The sequence below is a fragment of the Crotalus tigris genome, unplaced genomic scaffold (genome assembly GCF_016545835.1).
Source record: "Crotalus tigris isolate CLP2741 ecotype Arizona unplaced genomic scaffold, ASM1654583v1 scf7180000018301.7375997, whole genome shotgun sequence".
NCBI classification, from domain to species: Eukaryota; Metazoa; Chordata; class Lepidosauria; order Squamata; family Viperidae; genus Crotalus; species Crotalus tigris.
In genome coordinates, this window is record NW_024096931.1 from 6260083 (window position 1) to 6280515 (window position 20433).

General features: G+C 47.3%; 1 protein-coding gene across 3 annotated transcripts; it reads right to left on the reverse strand.

The window, feature by feature from the left end:
- Positions 1–6757: 6757 nt before the first annotated feature.
- JMJD8 (jumonji domain containing 8) lies at positions 6758–19399 on the reverse strand. 3 transcript variants are annotated; one of them, XM_039349860.1, is made up of 10 exons: positions 19058–19399; positions 15835–15987; positions 14232–14324; positions 12977–13025; positions 11769–11865; positions 10778–10846; positions 9437–9556; positions 8247–8314; positions 7208–7342; positions 6758–7083 (listed from the first exon to the last, which is right to left on the reverse strand). In XM_039349860.1, the coding sequence occupies exons 2-10, from the start codon at positions 15927–15929 to the stop codon at positions 7003–7005; spliced, it is 807 nt and encodes a 268-aa protein (XP_039205794.1). In that variant the 5' UTR covers positions 15930–15987; positions 19058–19399; the 3' UTR covers positions 6758–7002. The 3 variants fall into 3 exon arrangements, with proteins under 3 accessions (XP_039205794.1, XP_039205792.1, XP_039205793.1); XM_039349858.1 differs by having other exon boundaries at positions 6758–7342; positions 19058–19394; XM_039349859.1 differs by lacking the exon at positions 19058–19399 and having other exon boundaries at positions 6758–7342; positions 15835–16514.
- Positions 19400–20433: the final 1034 nt, after the last annotated feature.

The following is a 20433-nucleotide window of genomic DNA, read 5'->3' on the forward strand; positions in this document are numbered from 1 at the left end:
ACGGGTAATCCTCCACTTAACAACCATTCGTTTAGTGACCAAAGTCATAATGGCATTGGAAAAAATGATGGCCCATGCTCACATGACTTGCAGCCTCCCACCAGGGTCACCTAATCAAACGTCGGGCTTGATAACCGACACGTTAATTGCGATGTTTGCAGCATTCCAAGATCACGTGATTACTGCTTGTGACCTTTCCCCTCGACTTCTGACAAGCAATGCAGTGGATCACTTAAATCATGGGGCCGGGGGGGGGGGAGGTCATAAAACAGGGCACGGTTCACTTAACGACCTGTGCTCAGCAATGGAAATTCTGATCCCAATCACGGGCGTAAATCAAAGACTACCTGTATTTAAGAGCCGTGGTGGCGCAGGGGTTAGAGTGCCTTATTGCAGGCTAATTCACTGCTCACTGCCAGGAGTTCGATCCTGACCAGCTCACGGTTGGCTCAGCCTTCCATCCTTCCGAGGTCGGTAAAATGAGGACCCTGATTGTTGGGGGGCAATAGGCTGAGGGGATAGAGAGGGCTGTAAAGCACCGTGAAGCGGTATATAAGTCTAAGTACTGTTGCAGGAGTAGGCAACCTTGGCTCTTTTAAGACTTGTGGACTTCCAGAATTATGAGAGTTGAAGTCCACGAGTCAAAAGACGCAAGGTTGCCTACCCCTGTACTATTGCGAAGGAAGGAAGGAAGGAAGGAAGGAAGGAAGGAAGGAAGGAAGGAAGGAAGGAAGGAAGGAAGGAAGCCAGCCATAGTGGCACCGTTGTTACAATGCAGTGTTATAGGTAAACTCTGCCCACTGCCAGGAGTTCAATCCTGACCAGATCAAGGTTGACTCAGCCTTCCATCCTTCTGAGGTCGGTAAAATGATGACCCAGATGGTTGGGGGTAAGAGGCTGACTCTAAACCGGTTAGAGAGGGATGTAAAACATTGTGAAGTGGTATCTAAGTTTAAGTGCTATTGCTTGGGAGGGAGGGAGGGAAGGGAAGGGAAGGAAGGAAGAGGAGAGAGAGAAGCAAGCAAGCAAGCCATAGTGGTGCAATTGTTACAATGCAGTATTGCAGATAAACTCTGCCCCATCAGGAGTTCAATCCTGACCAGCTCAAGGTTGACTCAGCCTCCATCCTTCCGAGGTCGGTAAAAAGAGTACCCAGATTATTGGGGGCAAAATGCTGACTCTTAACCTGTGGTGGCGAACCTATGGCACGGGTGCCAGAGGCAGCACTCTGAGCCCCCTCTGTGGGCACGCGCGCCGTCACCCCAGTCCTAGGCCTTCAGCTGGGTTTTATAAAACCTTTTTGCTTTAGGCCTCCGCCGCCGTGTGCAAAAAAAAAAAAGGTTCAATCAGTCAATTTCAACTTCTCGCGGGGAAAAAAAAGATCCTGCAAAGTTGGAACTGATTGATTGAACTTTTTAGTCCCACCCAGTCTGCCGTTACCACCACAGCCACCGCAGCCATGCCCACCCAATGGGCCACACCCACCCGGCATTCGACGATGCATAAGTGGGTTTTGGGTTGCAGTTTGGGCACTCAGTCTCTAAAAGGTTCGCCATCACTGCTCTAAACCGTTTAGAGGGCTGCAAAGCACTGTGAAGCAATGTAGAAATCTAAGCGCTATTGCTATTTGCTCTTCAAACATTCTTTTGCACTTCTTATTGCTTCCATTTAACACCCACAGCAAAATGTTGCAGGACGAAGGGCTCCCAATGCCACGGGACAGCAGCGCCTTATCTGGGACACTCTGTTCCATGTTCCCCGGGCATCAGCACCAAGTCCACGCAGGCATAACCAAATTAACTTTTTGCAGAGATGGGCTTTTCCCAGCTCCGCTCATATCCTGCTCTTTATTTTTGAGCGGCATTGTTTGGCTCATCAGTTAAGATTCTCGAAACAGATGAGAGGAAGAAAAAGAACCAGGGAATTACTGTTCTGCAAGGAAACGACTATAAAACATTTTAAATGAAATATTCGAATTGCAGCTAAGTAAGCAAGAAGGGAAGATGCCCAGGTGCCTGATTGAAAGCAAAAAGGTTCCTAGTGGCATCTGGGCATCTTCCTGTCTTCTTTATAGATCAGTGGTTCTCAACCTTTTTAATGCCGCGACCCCCAACCGGTCGTAAGTCGAGGACTACTCAACCGGTCGTAAGTCGAGGACTACTCAACTGGTACAGCACCGTTTGCAGAATGGGACTTTTGGCGGGCTCAGCAGGGCAGAGACAGCCTGGACAATTCCTATTGGCTTTTGAAAGCCAATAGAATTAGACTCTATTCAAGAGAGTCTATTCTATTGGCTTTCAAAAGCCAATAGAATAAAAGGGAGTAGCACAGCTAAGGAAAAGGGGGGGAAAAATGGTGGACTGTGTTGTCTGGCGACCCCCGTGAAATGGTCGTTCGATCCCAAATGGGGTCCCAACCCACAGGTTGAGAACCACTGTTGTAGATCTTGTTTTCCTTTTCCTGGTGAATCTATCTCTAGGCATATCCAAAATGCCATTTCTTTGTCAGTAAAAGACTAATTAAAGATAATTTAATATAGAATACAGAATATCAGCATTGAAAGGGACCTTGGAGGTTTTCTAGTCCATCCCCCTGCTCAAACAGGAGACCCTATACCAGTGGTGGCGAAGCTATGGCACGGGTGCCAGAGGCGGCACTCAGAGCCCTTTCTGTGGGCGGGCGCACCGTCGCCCCAGTCCTAGGCCTTCAGCTGGGTTTTATAAAACCTTTTCGCTTTAGGCCTCCACCGCCATGTGCAAAAAAAAAAAAGATTCAATCAATCAGTCAATTTCAACTTCTCACGGGGAAAAAGAGATCTTGCAAAGTTGGAATTGATTGATTGATTGAACTTTTTAGTGCCATTACCACTGCCGCCACGCTCACCCAATGGGCCACACCCAGCCAATGGTCCACACCCACCCGACACCCGACTACGCATAAGTGGGTTTTGGGTTGCAGTTTGGGCACTCGGTCTCTAAAAGGTTCGCCATCACTGTCCTATACCATTCTGGACAAATGGCTGTCCAGTCTCTTCTTAAAAACCTCCAGTGATGGAGCGCCCACAACTTCTGGAGGGAAGCCATTAGAAGATGCTGTGCAGGTTGAGTCCAATGCTTACGCTAACAAATTCTATTTCTACCCTGTTTACCTCTTTTCTCCTTCACCTTCCCTGGTACCTAGAGATATCTATCCTGGCTGAAGAATTCACCTTTTTGACCTGTACGTATTCCACAAACAGACAAAGGCTATCCTTAAAGCCAAATATAGAGAATCCAGATGAAAAACTAAGCGTGGAGAGGCCCAGCCTCTTGTGCTTGAAATCCACTTTTAGAAACGGATCCTTTATGACAGAATTCCTCAATCCTTCCGCCTTAACGGGCCGGCAGGGGCAGTAGAGAGGATGGGTCCATGCGAGTGGCGGGCACGCACATAGCTCCATTTGCACGAGCAGCGGGCACGCGTCTCCATCCTGCGTGTAAATGAAGTGCATGTGCTCGCCCACTGCTCGTGCAATTGGGGATGTGCAGCCATATTCACCCACCACTTCCGCAGCCCGGTTCCAAACTGCTCAAGGCCCGATAGTGAGCTGCAGACCAGGGGTTTGGGGACCCCTGCTTTATGATGTCCTAACTGTAGGACAAACATTCTCAAGTTTCTTAATGTTAACAAGGATTCTGTAGCTGTTTTTCACCAGTAATGGACAAATGTTGGCCGTCAGCTCCATTCTAGACAATGCCCAAATGCTTTGAGTAAAGCTATTTGGGGAACGGGGGACAGGAAGATGGTGGTCCACCACCTCTTCCAGAAACCCAAAACAAAGTCAAGAGCAGATGGAGGTGTAGTTTGGCAACATCTGGAGGACCATTGTTCAGAAGCTGGCTCTTTTGTACAGATGGCCATCAAGACATACAGTGGAGGAAAAAGGCACATTGGCTTGGCACATTCCAGCTTGGCGGGAAATCTTTGGAACTTTCAAAACCAAAACAATATTTTCATCACAACTGTGACGGCTTTTCTAACGTCTTGTGTATCTGCAGTGAACTTCTAGAATGTCCAGCTGAACCGGATTATGACCAGTTATCCTTGCAAATAGCATTTGGGAACTGCACATCAAGTTGCCTAAACCAAAGCAAGAAATCTAAAAAGCCAATTTGATCTCATGGTTAAGGCACCAGGTTAGAAACTGGGAGACAGTGATTTCTAGTCCTGCGTTAGGCATGACAAGCCAGCTAGATGACTGAGCCAATCACCAGGAAACTAGGAGTTCTAATCCTGCCCTAAGCATGAAAGCTACCTGGGTGTCTTTGAGCCAATCATCAGGAGATGGTGAGTTCTAGTCCCACCTTAGATATGAAAACTAACTGGGTGACATTGCTCCGTTAACCAGGGGATGGTGAGTTCTAGTCCCATCTTAGATATGAAAACTAACGGGGTGACTTTGCTCCATTAACCAGGAGATGGTGAGTTCTAGTCCCATTTTAGGCATGAAAGCCAGCTGGGGGGATCTTGGTCCAGTCCCTTACTCTCAGCCCAATTCGTCTCACAGGGTTTTTGATGTGGAGAAAATAGAAAGAAATAGCATTAGATATAGTTGCCATCAAGTTCCTTATAAAAAAAGAAATACAGGTGGAGATATGAATAAATCAGCAAAATCTCCAGAGGAAAAGCGAAAACGAAATTAACTCTTGACTGAAATACAAGTTGCATTCATAAAAAAAAAATGTTTATGCTAAGATCTGGTATTTCACATCAGCCAGGGACATATCTGATAGAAACAGGACCAGCGTGGAATCTGCTGGTCACGTTTCTGTACATCTCAAGTTGACAGGAAAATCATTTTGAAGGAGAAGAAAGGAAGAAAGAAAAAAAGGAATGTAGGCATATCCTGCCCGGAAAAATGGGGGAGGATGAACAAACAGGTTATTTCCAGGTGAAACAAGGTTTTCCGTCCTCGGGTTGCTGACCAGCCTCCATACAAGTCACAAGATTTCCTACCTGCCGTGCAAGGCTGTAATTTTGAGCAACCCAAATTATTTTTAGCCAGCTGGTGGTGTAAATATTCCCTGGGGAGTTGAAAGAGCTGGATGAGACACACGGGAAATAATAACAGTTACACCTGTTGGAACATTCTGTTAACACAGAGAGAGACAGACAGACAGACAGACAGAGACACACAGAGAGAGACAGACACACACAGAGACAGAGAGACAGAGAGAGAGACACACACACAGAAAGAGACACACAGAGACACACACACAGAAAGACAGAGACACAGAAAGACAGACACACAGAGACAGAGACACACACAGAAAGAGACACAGAAAGACAGACACACAGAGACAGACACACACACACAGAAAGACAGACACAGAGAGACAGACACACAGAGAAAGACACACACACAGAGACACACAGAAAGACAGACACACACAGAAAGAGACACAGAAAGACAGACACACAGAGACAGACACACACACAGAAAGACAGACACAGAGAGACAGAGACACACAGAGAAAGACACAGACACAGACACACAGAAAGACAGACACACAGAGACAGACACATAGAAAGAGACACAGAAAGACACACAGAGACAGACACACACACACAGAAAGACACAGAGAGACAGACACAGAGAAAGACACACACACAGAGACACACAGAAAGACAGAGACACAGAAAGACAGACACACAGAGACAAAGACACACACAGAGAGACAGAGACATACACACAGACAGAAACACAGAGGCAGACACAGAGAGACACACACAGAAAGACAGAGACAGACAGAGAGAGACAGACACAGAGAGAGAGAGCCCAAACATCATACAAATAGTCCTCAACTTAACAACCATTCTTTTAGTGACCCTTCCAAGCTGCAAAAGAACTGAAAAAAGGGACTCATGACCGCTTTTCACACTTACAAACCATTGCAGCATCCCCATGGTCCTGTGATTAAAATCCGGACGCTTGGCAACCGACTCAAACTTACGACGGTCGCGGTGTCCCCGGGGATCATACGATCTCCTTTTGCGACCTTCTGACAGGCCAAGTCAACGGAGAAGCCAGATTCCCTTAACCACCATGTGACTAACTTAGTAACTAAAGTGATTCACTTCACAACCGTGCCAACAAAGGTGGTAAACTGGGCCGAATCTCACTTCGCAAATGTCTCACTTAGGAACAGAAATGTGGGGCTCAATTGTGGCCGTAAGTCGAGGACTATCTGTAATGGATGACGCAAGACCCCCGGCTTCACCACCTCCCGCCGTGTGGCAAGTGCACGGGCAGGGCGAAGGATGCTGGGTAGCAAAATATACCTGAAGAAGCATCAGTCTTAGCCTGCACCATTTCTAAAAAAGTTGGGTAGAGCCGTTGGTCCTGAGATACTGGCTGAAAAGATCTAGGAGGAGATCCCTGAGGAAGATGATCTAGGATTGGTGAGTTGGGACCACGTCACCTCTGCTGGTCTCGTTGACCATCGAGGTGGGGTTACTGTGGTCAACCATAGCTGATGGCCACCACTTTCATGAGGCCCTTTGGCTGTTGAATTTCATCAACGCCATTGGAGCCAGCCAACTGAAATATTTCCAGGCAGTGGAAATTATATTCCATGGCCCTGAACCATTGTGCCAGAATGAATGCTTGTGCAGTTTCCCCTTAAGGCAGTGGTTCTCAACCTGTGGGTCGGGACCCCATTTGGAGTCGAACGACCATTTCACGGGGGTCGCCAAACAAGGCTGTCCGCCATTTTTTCCCCCTTTGGCCACGCCCCTGGCACCCGGTGATGTATAAGTGGTTGGGGGTCACCACAATATGGGGAACTGTATTATGGGGTCGCGGCATTAGAAAGGTTGAGAACTGCTGCCTTAAGGGGAGATTGGGGCAACTTTCAATGGGTAGACCAGCCTGGAGCTTTGAAGTGGCCAAGAGATCCAATCACTTTGCACAAGGAATGATGGGCGAGAGTCCCATCATAGAGGAGGTGTCAGGTGGAGCTGCTAACCCAGGAAGGTCGAGATGAAAACGCTGGTGTCCAGGTTGAGGGTCGCGTGCCACCAGCGGTCCGGAAAATAAAGAACCTGGAAGGAAAGCGAGAATGACTCCGGATGCAACGGCTTTTTAGAAGACCTTTCCTTCCTCCCTCGGCGTGGTTGGCGCATTCTGCCTGGAAGCCCAGTCTGTACATGCCCTGCAGCAACCTGCCTCTCCTGGGTGGATGGTGCACTCCACCGGCTTCTCCCACGGCGGCAAGGAAGGGTACGTATCCAGGAACCAGGACAGGGTCGTCTTATTGGGGTGGAATGCTGGCGTTTTCTCCGGAGGATACAGGAACCAGTGCTGGGGAGAGAGAGAGATCAAGCTGTAAGGAATAAGCTTTGTACCACCGCGTGATATTTCAGAACGTCTCCTACCTCAATAAGGTGGCATGGAGATGAATAAAAGGCTTGAAATATCCATGGCACCAAGTACAGGAGGATCATCAACACCAAGAGCTGCTCAGAAATCTAACTCTAGACTCTCCTGCCGCCCCAATGCTACGTTTTTAAAAGTCATTTGGAGATTTAGCATAGTCTAGGACTGTGTTTCTCAGGCTTAGCAACTTTCAGATGTGTGGACTTCAACTCCCAGAATTCCCCTGCTAGCCATGAGAACTAGGGAAGGTCTGGTATGGGGTCTCCTGCTTGAGCAGGGGGTTGGACTAGAGGCCCTCCAAGGTCCTTTCCAACTGTTATTTTCCTATCCATCCTTCCTTCTTTCCTTCCTTCCTTCCTCCCTCCCTCCCTTTCTCCTCCATCAATGGAGGCTTTCAAGAAGAGATTGGACAGCCATTTGTCTATAACGGTATAGGTTCTCCTGCTTGAGCTGGGGGTTGGACTAGAGGACCTCCAAGGTCCCTTTCAACTGTTATTCTATTTTTTCTTCCTTCCTTCCCCCCTTCCTCCCTCCTCCATCACTGGAGGCTTTCAAGAAAAGACTGGACAGCCATTTGTCTGAAATGGTACAGGTTCTCCTGCTTGAGCAGGGGGGTGGACTAGAGGACCTCCAAGGTCCCTTTCAACTCTTGTCATTCTGTTCTGCTGAGATGCTTTTTCTACTCCCATTCCTTCTGCGGGCTGGGATTTCTCCTATCAACCATAGCTATCCAGGCTGCAGTTCTTCCTCCAGTTTCCCAAGGTTAATCTCCCACCCCGTAACAGGTGGGAACATCGTTTGTAGGGCAACGCCTTGTCGGTGCGCTCACCTTCCTCCCAAAGACGACCTCCGAAAAGCCAGGCCCGTGCCAATGAAATGGCACCCCCGAACCGGAGCCTGAAAGAGATTGGAAAAGAGAGAAAAAGGAGGAGAAATTAAATCCAGACCGGGAATCGGACGGCTCCTTAACATCTAATGACCTGGAGTACAGTCCAGAATTCTCGAGTAGGACACAAGGATGCTTGAGAAAGCAAAGCTCTCCGATCACACGATGGACCTTCTCTACGAATGGTGGTTCCTGGGCTCAGCCGAAAGGTCACGGGCATAGGACATTGACCTCTGGAATCAGCTTCTTAGGAACCAACCCAAATCCAGTATGTTAGACCTGCTGGCCAGAGCTATCCCATCAGCATCATGGACCTGTGATAACTCTTGAAATTGCCACATGACACGTACTGACATGGGTGACTGGATTCATAGATGGCTGACCCTCTTGAGCAGGGGTCCCCAACCCCCGGTCCGTGGACCGGTACCAGCCAGCAACTGGCCCACATAAACAAGCAAAACCCCATCCCCAGGATGCAGGCAGCACATCAAACCACGCCCCTTCCGGTCCGCGGGAAAATCTCTCTCCATGGAACCGGTCGCTGGTGCCAAAAAGGTTGGGGACCTCTGCTCTTGAGGACTCTTGGTCTCGGGGATTCCATGTTTCTCCTATGCTGGAGATACTGTGCCTTTCAAGATCTGATGCAAGCGAGCTATAGGAGATGACCAAGCTGAGCCCGAGGGAGGAGTCAAATACGTCATTAGCCTTGAATCTCATGGTGCCCACCAGAGACCTAAGCCCAGCCCATCTTGAATTCCGTTGACTCTACCGCCCACTTGCTTGGTCTGTTTGCAGTTCAGGTTCTTGTAGTGAGTTTTAGCATAGAATAAACTTATTATTTTGAACTGGCTGGGTCCCTGATTTTCTGCGCTTGACATGAACAACGACAGGAGGAGAGGAGATGTCTCCAGCTAGCATCTGATTAGGCCTGGACAAAGATGGGCCTTGGGGGACTCAAAGCTGTTTTGAGTTTTTTGGGAGGAGAACCCACAGGCGATGCTTTTTGGTGATAGCCTTGCGTCTTTGAAAACTAAGGAGACATACGTGGTCCCACCAAAGCAGATGAAGCTACAAAATCGTTGCCCTGTGGAGGTATTAAAACTGTCCATCTCCTGAAGGTGCCAGCTACTGACCCGCAATCCCAAAACTGTATGCTCCCGTGGTGCCTGGAATCCCGAAAGGTGGTGGGTTGTACTTCTTGAAGAGAGACCCCCATTCAGTGAAATTATTGTCTCCGAAGAAGTAGAGCGTTTCTGCGGGGGGAAAAGGGAAAAGAGAAATTAAATCGTTTTTCCCAGCAGGTCCTTTGGTTTTCTTGAGTGCTGCAGGCCACAACCAGGGACTAAACTGGTTTTGGTCCCTTTGCACCTACCACCTTCTTGTTTCAACATCTTCAAGGGGAAAAAAAAAAAAATCCTGGAGAGAAGATAATTTGCAAGGCAGATACTTTATTCATAATGAGCCAGGAAAATAACTGCAGTCAAAACAAAGATAAGGGGAATCTGAGTCCGGAGCAGAAATGTACTTTGAGAAAGTGTCTCAGACGTAGTTTATTGATTAGATTTCTATCCCTACTTTATTACTTTGTAAGTCACTCAAACCTTCTACTCCTTCTTCCGCCTATTTTCCCTCTTTCTCTTAGGTTGGGCTAAGAGAAAGTAACCGATCCAAAGTCAGCTTTCATGCCTAAGGCAGGACTAGAACTCGTGTCTTCTAGTTCCTGAAGTTTCAGCACCTTCACCGCTATACCAAAACTGACTCTTGTCCTTGCGAAATTAAAGGAAAGGAAGAGAAAAGCGCGTCCAGAGTTGCAAGATCCTATCATAAAAGCGGTTTTCGAATTTGTAATTTGGGTATTCAGGTCTAGGCTACAGGGAGTCCTCGATTTACAACCACAATTGAGCCCAAAATTTCTGTTGCTAAGCGAGGCATTTGTTAAGCGAATTTTTACCCCATTTGATGGCTTTTCTTGCCATTGTTATTGAGTGAATCGCTGCAGTTCTTAACTTAGCATTATGGCTATTAAGTGAATCTTCCCCGTTGACTTAGCTGGTCAGAAGATCGCAAAAGGAGATCACGTGACTCTGGGAAACTGCAACCATCATAAATGCGAGTCAGTTGAATTTTAATCACGCGATCATGGGGATGCTACAGTGGCCATAAGTATGAAAAATGGTCATGTCCCTTTTTTCAGTGTCATTGTAACTTTGAATGGTCACCAAATAAACTGTTGTGTCAAGGACTATCTCTATTCTACCTGGAAGAGCTGATTCTGGTCTGTAGAATCCAGGCTGAGTTTGGATTGCCATAGATCAGGGGTCTTCAAACTTGGGTTTTTGATGACTTGTGGACTTCAACTCCCAGGAATTCTGGGAGTTGAAGTCCACAAGTCATCAAAGGGCCAAGTTTGAAGACCGCTGCCACGGATCAAGGAAGCATGAAGATCTGATAGTGCCAAGTTACATCCTACTCACCACTTCCAAGGGAAGACGGATCCTGTGGTTCCAGCAAATGATCCACGTACTCTTGGAAGGGTAGATCCACTGCAGCAAAGAAACAGCCAGTTAAGAACTCAATGCATTTTCTGCTAAAGCTGTGCAATCTCGCAACCCAACTTTTTGTACAATGCTCAGCAGAACAAGGACTATTTGTTTTCCTTTGTAATATATTTTATTGATTTTTTTTTTAGACGTAAATCACTTAAGGACTATTTTTAATGAAGGTATGAAAGTAGGAGATTACCAGGCTGAGCCTGAGGGTGGAGCCAAACGCACCATCAGTTTGGAATCGTTACATTCCCACAAGAGACCTAATTCCAGCCCTCCCCCCCTTGAAGTCCACTGATTCTTATTTGGCACAAATTCACCTTGACCATTAGTCGTTCAGATTCTTGTGTGTACGTAGCATGAAATAAACTCGTAGTACTGATAATCCTCGGCTTACGAGCACAACCAAGCCACGAATGTCTGTTGCTAAGCCAGACAGTTGGCAAGTCCATTTGCCCCATTTTACGACCTTTCTCATTGCAGCGTTTAAATGAATCACTTCTTCTTCTTCTTGTGCCATATCCATTATCAGACGTTGGCGATCATGTTGTAACACGGGTGTTAAGAGAATCCGGCTTCCCCTTCAACTTTGCTTGTCAATAGGTTGCAAAAGGGTAATCGTGGGACCCCGGGAGGCCCCGACCGTCATAAATATGAGTCAGTGGCCAAGCTTCTGAATTTTGACCAGGTGACCGCGGTTGTGAGTGTGAAAAGTGGTCATAAGTCCCTTTTTTTTCAGCACCGCTGGAACATTGGACGGTCACGAAAGGAATTGTTGTAAATCAAGGACTGCCTGTGCTTGTGAACCCTACCCTAGGCCCCTGACTTCTTGCATCGGACAGGTGTGCAAAATTGCACCTCTGTGCCTCAGCTCACTCTTGGGGCACAGTTGGGGGAGAAGCGTCTTTTCCCTCCTCACCTTTGTGGTACGAGTAGGTGTTGGCGGTACTGAGACGAACCAGATGTTCTCCGAATCTGGCCAGCAGCTGGTCTTTGGTGCATTGAGCCTGGAATTCCTGTGGCCACAGAAGAGAATCAGAGACTCCAATTTTACGGCCCTCGCTTCCCCCCCCCCAATTATTTTGTCCCGGCTGCAAAAACAAGATTGTGTTGGTCAGAGTCCACCTGCAATACAACTACGGGGTAGTTAATCTCTGGGAATTAGAGGAAGTTCCTGATTTACAAACAGAGCCTGGAATTAGGTCATAAACGATGCCAGGCATTAAGTGGGTCATCGTAGGATGGACTCGATTTTGCAATTTGAAGGGGGGGGCTGATTGTTAAGTGAGCATGGCAGTCGTTAAGCAAATCCATTGCTTGCAATGGGCTTTTTTTTTTCTTTTTTTGCAGGCTTCCACCCAAAAATATGAGTTACGTTCTGTTAACCTCAGGATGCTGGGCGGAAGTCCCACTAACAACCGTTTGGCTTCTGGTCCCAATTGTGGCTGTTAAGTCAAGGATTATCTGTATTTTTTCTTTGGAGCACACGGGAGTGTGTGTCTGTGTGTGTCTGTGTGTTTGTGGCTGAGTGATTTCCTCAGACAATTAGGTGGATTTAGGAAGTCGCTGTTCAGTAAACCACAAGATTGAACACCGTGCAAACACAACCACTGCTGTTTCTACCTGTGAAATAATTTCCCTCTTGGGTCACACTCGGGAATATTTACGAAGAGAGCCTGGGACCCCACACAGTCTTGGCGAAGTGGCTTCACAGTCCCGAACTGATGGCTGGACTTTATTAATTTATGCCCAGTCCGAAGGGGTCTCCAAAGGATAGTGGCCTATAGAGATTAGGGTAGCACAGATTCTAACCCGGAACTAAGGACAAACTTCCTGACAGGGAGGACAATTAACCAGTGGAACAGCTTGCCTCCACAAATCATGGGCGCTCCATCACTGGAGATTTTTAAGAAGAGACTGGATAACCATTTGTCTGGAATGGTATAGGGTTTCCTGCTTGAGCAAGGCGTTGGACTAGATGACCTCCAGGGTGGCTTCCAACTCTGTTATTCTATGATTAACAATTTCCTGTCTGAGCAGGGGGTTGGACGAGATGACCTCTGAGGTCCCTTTAAGCTCTTTGAATCTATGATATTTCATCCAAATTTATAATGCAGGGGTACTCACGGTATTGTCCGTTAATCCCTGAAGAATTACTGGCCGAGAGAAGGCATACCTGGAAAGAGGAGAAGGGGGAAGGGGAGGAGGAAGAGAAGAAGAGAAGGAGGAGGAGGAAGGGAGGAGGAGGAAGAGGAGAAGAGGAAGAGGAAGGAGGGAGGAAGAAGGAGGAGGAGGAGGAAAGAGACAAGGAGAAAGAGAAGATCATTGTAATAGCAACATGGATTATAAAACAACAATAGGACAAAGGCTTTGAAATCTTTTCAAGGTGAGGAAAGGCGGTTTCCAGGAAGAACGGTTCTTCCCACCCGGATCTGCTGTGCTCTCTGACATGGGGCTGCACCCTGGGGATAATCACTCTGCACCTACCAAGAAGCAGACCTGTTATTTGTGGCACCGCCTTTTGTAGAATATGCTCTTCCTTTAATTTTTTTTTAAAGCATGTATTTAATTTAACGGATGGAAACTAATCCAGGAGAGAAGCAGCCTGGAACTAAGGAGAAACTTCCTGACCGTTAGAACAATTAATCAGTGCAACAACTTGCCTCCAGAAGCTGTGAATGCTCCAACGCTGGACGTTTTTAAGAAGAGACCGGACAGCCATTTGTCTGAAATGGTGTAGGGTTTCCTGCCTGAGCAGGGGGTTGGACTAGATGACCTCCAAGGTCCCTTCCAACTTTATCATTGTTATTATTATTAACCAGTGGAACAACCTGCCTCCAGAAGCGGTGAATGCTCCAACGCTGGAAGTTTTTAAGAAGAGACCGGACAGCCATTTGTTTGAAATGGTGTAGGGTTTCCTGCCTGAGCAGGGGGTTGGACTAGATGACCTCCAAGGTTCCTTCCAACATCATCATCATCATCATCATCATCATCATTATTATTATTATTATTATTATTATTATTATTATTATTTTTATTATTATTATTAACCTTACTGCCCAAGAACACTTACTTTCAAGTCTTCCGGTCTACCACGAAGGGCTGATAGAAAAGGCAGGGGAGAATTTCAGATGGCTATTTATGCCTGACTCTTATTTTAAAAGTGCCGGTGTTCACGGAGATGGAGGATCTTATAAGGAGCCCAGAAACAAGTTTAAATAACTCCAGAACTAAATAACTGGGAGATTGTGCCTGGTCTAGCAAAAGATGGAGCTGCCTTGTTTTTTGTGTTTTTTTTAATCGCTTCTTGCAAAAAATCTGGGAGCTGCACATGCTGCCCCCGCGTGGTGGAAAACACGGGCAAGATGGGTCATCACTTAACTGTTGAATAAACTGGGCAAAGGTTAGGGACGAGTCTCGTCTCTCCACGGTACAGCTGCCGTCTTCTGACAATGCGGCGTGCCTGCTTGTCAGCCTGCAGAGACAAAAGATAGGCTGGTGTTTCATCAGAAGGATATAAAGATTTTTTTTTTCTAAAAAAATGAAAGTTTCACAAGTAGGAAAAGGCTTCCTGTCTAGGTTTTGTTCACAGCACAATTAACTGTATGGTTTCTGATTCTGGGAAGAAGCTCCCAGAACAGAATATAAAAATATGGGGGGGGGGAACCCTCCAACACTGGAAGTGCCTTGCATGTAGAAATCTAGCATCCTCCAGAGAAATGCAAAACCCCTTTGGCCATAACATCTACCTTTCTGTGAACAGGGCCATATATTAATGGTTGCCCTTAATGCTGTATGTACATACATTTGCATATACACAAGCACACAAACAAAGGACTTTAAGGGCAGCAATTTTCATAGGAGTCGTAGAAAGAAGATTTCTTTTTGAAATCTGTCAACAAAGCCAAAAATCTATGTGCAAAACCAAATCCACTAGATTTGGGACAAGGGAAGAGAGAGAGGGCTGTTTTTTTTTTTGTGGGGGGGTGTTGTTGCAAAATGGGAGGAATTTATCAAACATGACAGACAGGAATTCTGGGTAAGAGACGGCTTCCATTAAACACCTCGTTATGGTGAGATATCATAATTTATGTTGTGTTGGGTCAGTCTTTTTCAAACATGGCAACTTTAAGATGGGTAGACTTCAATTAGTGACAGATTTTATCTTCCTGGGCTCCAAGATCACCACAGATGGGTACTGCAGCCAAGAAATTAAAAGACACTTGCTCCTGGGGAGGAAAGCTATGGCAAATCTAGACAGCATACTAAAAAGCAGAGACATCACCCTGCCAACAAAAGTGCGTATAGTCAAGGCCATGGTTTTCCCAGTTGCAATGTATGGATGTGAAAGCTGGACCATAAGAAAGGCTGAGCGCCAAAGAATGGAGGCCTTTGAACTCTGGTGCTGGAGAAGACACCTGCGAGTCCCCTGGACTGCAAGGCGATCAAACCAGTCAGTCCTGGAGGAAATCAACCCTGACTAGAAGGCCAAATCCTGAAGTTGAAACTCCAATATTTTGGCCACCTAATGAGAAGGAAGGACTCACTGGAAAAAGGCCTAATGCTGGGAAAGATGGAGGGCAAGAGAAGAAGGGGACGACAGAGAAGGAGGTGGCTGGATGGAGTCACTGAAGAGGGAGGCGTGAGCTTAAATGGATTCCAGAAGATGGTAGAGGACAGGAAGGGCCTGGAAGAACGTTGTCCATGGGGCCGCAATGGGTTGGAGACGACTTTGCAACTAACAACAAGACTTCAATTCCCAGAATTCCCTGATGTTTTGGGGAATTCTGGGAGTTGAAGTTCACCCTTCTTAAAGTTGCCAAGTTTGAAACAGACTGCTTTAGAAAAACCCATACACTTCATTCATTCATTCATTCATTCAATGCATTCATTCATTCATTCATTCAATCAATCAATTTTTACGCTACTCATCTCCCCTAAAAAGTTTTTTTTTTTTGCTTTTTCCTTGCTGGATGCCTACTCACCAGCCTCCGTCTGTTTCTAGCAGCGTGAAACTGCCCGGGAACCAAAAGAACATGGGTAAGGGCAGAAAGAGCAGGATCTGGGGCTTGATCTCCATTGGTTGCAAGATTCTACAGTAAAAAATCCTCCCTCTGGGTGATTCTCAGCAAAATGGCCTGTTATTTTGAGAGAGGGAGAATGTTAGAAGATGGTCCAGCGTGGAAGACCAAATCTTCTGAAAAGAGGTAAAGGAAAGAAGAATATTAAAGGAAGCAGAAGACGAGGGATGACAAGATATGGAAATCTTTTAGTGCAGTGTTTCTCAGCCTCAGCAACTTTTAAGATGTGTGGGCTTCAACAACTGGCTGGCCGGAGAATTCCTGGAACTGAAGTCCACACATCTTAAAAGTTGCTGAATTAAGAAACCCTGTCTGACTGATGATGTTACCTAGTTTGGTCACGAAATGTCTGCAAAAAGTAAACCAAGCTCAGTCACCAAGGACCCACAATCTCCATTTTGACCCACGGACACTGTGAAAGGGGAAAGGAAAGGCCTCTAAAAATGACTCGCTCACTGCTGATTGAGGATCACCTCAAATGGACTATAAGGCCATAGAACTCTTTGTAGGATCAATTAAAACTGTACAGTAGAAAAAAATGGATGATGTTACCTAGTTGGGTAATGAAACGTCTGCAAGAAAACAACCAAATTCAGAAAGAACCAAGGACCTCCCCAGTATTATTATTATTATTATTATTCTTCTTCTTCTTCTTCTTCTTCTTCTTCTTCTTCTTCTTCTTCTTCTTCTTCTTCTTCTTCTTCTTCTTCTTCTTCTTCTTCTTCTTCTTCTTCTTCTTCTTCTTCTTCTTCTTCTTCTTCTCCTTCTCCTTCTCCTTCTCCTTCTCCTTCCCTTTCCCCTTCCCCTTCAACTTCCCCTTCCTCTTCCTCTTCCTCCTCCCTTCTGTTCTACTCCATAAACCCACAACCTTCTAGCTTCCAGCACTGATGGTGTTCCCCAGTTAGGTAATGAAATGTCTGAAAGAAAATGACCAAGCTCAGAGAGTACCAAAGACCCCACAGTCCTCGTCCTCCTCCTCCTCCTCCTCCTCCTCCTCCTCCTCCTCCTCCTCCTCCTCCCTTCTGTTCTACTCCATACACCCACTCCCTTCTAGCCAGTGCTTTTTTTGTAAGAAAAAAGGTACTGGAACTCACATCTTGTTAAAACCTTTCGCACATAATCAATCACTGTACACACACCCTCACAGTTCAGTTGTGTAACGAAACATAACGGTCGTCGCCCGCAGTAAGCACTCAGCACGCGACCACACAACCAATCACAAGCTGAGCAGTGCCACAAGCCGAGCCGCCGAACGAAGTACGCATGCATTGGACTCGACACACAAGCAGCCCGCATGCACCATTTTAATGATTTTGCCACCGACCAGTTAAGCTCAACAGGGCGATTCAAGTCCATGTGGACCAAACATCAAATTTTCAAAAGTTACTTTTAAAACTTGGAAAATCTGTCAAAAAAAAAAAAGGGGGGGGGGGTGCAGGAACTCTGTTCCGGTGAGTCCATGATAAAAAAAGCACTGCTTCTAGCACTGATGATGTTCCCTAGTTAGGTCATGAAACGTCTGCAAGAAAGCCATCAAGCTCAAAGAGCATCAAGGACCCCACAGTCATTGTCATCCTCCTCCACCACCACCACCATCACCTCTGCAACCCCACCAATCAGTGCTCACTTCTAGCACGGACGGTGTACCCTACTTAAGTAAGGAAATGTTTTGCAGGAAAATCACCAAGCTTAGCGAGCACAAAGGACCTCGTAACCAACCGGGCACTAAAGCAGTGGTCCCCAACCTGTGGGTCAGGACCCCATTTGGAGTCGAACGACCATTTCACGGGGGTCACCAAACAACGCAGTCCGCCATTTTTTCCCCCTTTTCCTTAGCTGTGCTAGTCCCTTTTATTCTATTGGCTTTTGAAAGCCAATAGAATAGACTCTCTTGAATAGAGTCTAATTCTATTGGCTTTCAAAAGCCAATAGGAATTGTCCAGGCTGTCTCTGCCCTGCTGAGCCCGCCAAAAGTCCCATTCTGCAAATAGTGCTGCACCAGTTGAGTAGTCCTCCACTTACGACCGGTTGAGTAGTCCTCGACTTACGACCGGTTGGGGGTCGCGGCATTAAAAAGGTTGAGAACCACTGCACTAAAGCGTTTTGGATGAACGCAATCAAGGAGTTTTCTTGCAGGTTTCCTCCTCTTCATCACCGGCTCTTGCTAACCAAGGAAGGAGAGCCGGTCCAAAACCTCAGTCAGGCATCCGATTCCCTCGCCCGCCCGCCCGCCCGCTTCAGCTCAACCGAAGCATCCTAGTTTTTGGGGCTGAATTCACCCAAGAGAGGAAAGAGGTCGCGCTTTGCAAAAAAAAGCGAGAAATGCCGTCATCCTTTCAGGAAATTAACCTCTTTCTTCCCCTTTCTCGGAACCGAAGCAAGGAACGCGCCTTTGAGCCGGTTTCCCCAAGCAAAGTCTCCCTGCACAAACCTTCCATTCTCACGTGCAAAAAAAAAAAAGGCTCGTTAGGGTTGGGAAAAGGAGACCTTCTCAACAACGGAGGGCTCGTGGGGTGTTTTTGTTTTGTTTCGTTTTGTTTTGTTCTCTTTGGTTTTATCCGTAGCGGTTTCTAACTTTGGGTTGAGAGATGGTTCGGACAGCGAGTCCGTCCTTCCGCACGTTGAACCCAGAGGGAGAATAACATCTCAACACCTCAAACACTGGGGTGCCCCAACTCTGCGTGTGTGTGTGTGTGTGTGTGTGTGTGTGTGTGTTAAGAAGCGACCGGACAGCCATCTGTCCGACACAGCGTAGGTTTCCTGCGAGAGCAGGTGGGTTGGACTAGATGACCTCCAAGGTCCCTTCCGACTCTTATTACTCTTCCTATCCAGCGCCCGCAAGCCGAAGGATTCTCCGCGGCTCGACCGCTGCGCGGTTTAGATCAGAATCCGAATCGAGCCGGAAGGGACCTTGGAGGTCATCTAGTCCAGCCCCCCCCCCTCCCCCAACCCCGCGCTCAAGCAGGAGACCCTAGAATATCATTTGATCTTAAATTCGGATCGGATTCCGGGATGGAAAGAGATCCAGAGCCCCCCCCCGCGATCCCTCGCTGCTTTCCGCGGGGGTATTTGCAGCCAAAGCCAAGCCCCGCTCCCCCCCTTTTTTTGGGGCACCCCTCGTCTTTACCTCTCCGGCATCGATGCAAGGCGTCGGATCCCCAAGACATCCGAAGTCCCTGGAGGAGCCAGCCCTGTCTTCTGCCGCCCCTTTGGATCCTGGACTTTGTAGTCCAGGCGTTGCAAATGCGCTCCGTGGGAAGCGCGAGTCAGCTTTCCAGTTTTTATTTTATTTTTTTTTAATGTCTCTGGATGTTTTGCCTTCTTCCTTTATTTTTTTTTTTAAAAAATGCGTTTTGGGGTGATTTTTTGCTGCCAGTGCCGGCAGCCCAGGGGAGATGGCTGGACTACAACACCCAGAAGGCACCGAGCGCGCAGCATCGCATGGAGCGAGATTGGCGTGGAAACTACGTTACCCACAAGGCGTCGCGGCCGAAACTGAGCGCCTTGACTGCTTGGGGGGGGGGTTGTCTCTTCGGTGTCTTGACAAACAAAGGCTCGGGGGGGGGATCCCCGCCTTCGGACGCGCGCCCCAAGATTGGGCAGTCCTGGCATTTAATATGTGCATCGAGTTGAGTAGTTGCACATTCCGACGTTCAGCGGAGATTTAGCAATCCCCGCATTCCGACCTGCAGCGGAGATGTAGCAATTCCTTATTCAGACGTACGCCAGAGATGAAGCAATTCCTGCGTTTGGATCTGCATCAGAGATCTGCCGTAGCAGTTCCTTATTCAGACGTGCAGCGGAGTTTTCGCATCCTCGCAGTTAGATGCGTGCTTATCGACTCATTGGTGGGAGCCCTCACTGCAGCTGGAAAACCAGAAACCAGGTCGCCCTTACCTGGGTCTGTGTTGCCCAAGGTAACACAGACTGGGTCTGTGTTGCCCAAGGTAACACAGACCAGGTTCTGCCTCCTGAGTTTTAGGTGCACACAAACCAAAGCTGACCACCGATCAATTTCCCCCCTTTAACAGCCATAACAATCTAGGCTTTATGCTGACCTACTGTACTTGCCCAGCATTGCTCTTTTTCTCTGTCCATCTCTCCAGAACTTGCTTTTTATATACTCCAGAATGTTTCCTTTCTTGCCGTTGTTATTATTACAAATAATTCAAGGCGGTGAACATATCCAACATAAGAACCCTGTGAGGTGCGTTGGGCATAGAGAGAGAGAGTGAGTGACTGGCCCAAAGTCACCCGGCCAGCTATCACAACTAAGCAGCACTAGAACTCACAGTCTCCTGATGATTGGCCCAAAGTCACCCAGTCAGCTTTCCTAGCTAAGGCAGGACTAGAATTCACCAACTCCTGGTGGTTGGCCCAAAGTCACCCAAGTGGTTTTCATGCGTAAGGCGGGACTAGAACTCACAGTCTCCTGGGGATTGGCCCAAAGTCACCCAGCCAGCTTTCATAGCTAAGGCAGGACTAGAACTCACCAACTCCTGG

Excerpts from the sequence above, each read along its gene's own strand:
- JMJD8 (XM_039349858.1), bottom strand. The coding sequence starts at position 15,929 with ATGGAGATCAAGCCCCAGATCCTGCTCTTTCTGCCCTTACCCATGTTC. Across the intron at positions 14,325-15,834 it reads CTAGAAACAGACGGAGGCTG|GCTGACAAGCAGGCACGCCG; the intron begins GTGAGTAGGCAT and ends TTGTCTCTGCAG. Across the intron at positions 10,847-11,768 it reads CACCTACTCGTACCACAAAG|TGGATCTACCCTTCCAAGAG; the intron begins GTGAGGAGGGAA and ends TCTTTGCTGCAG.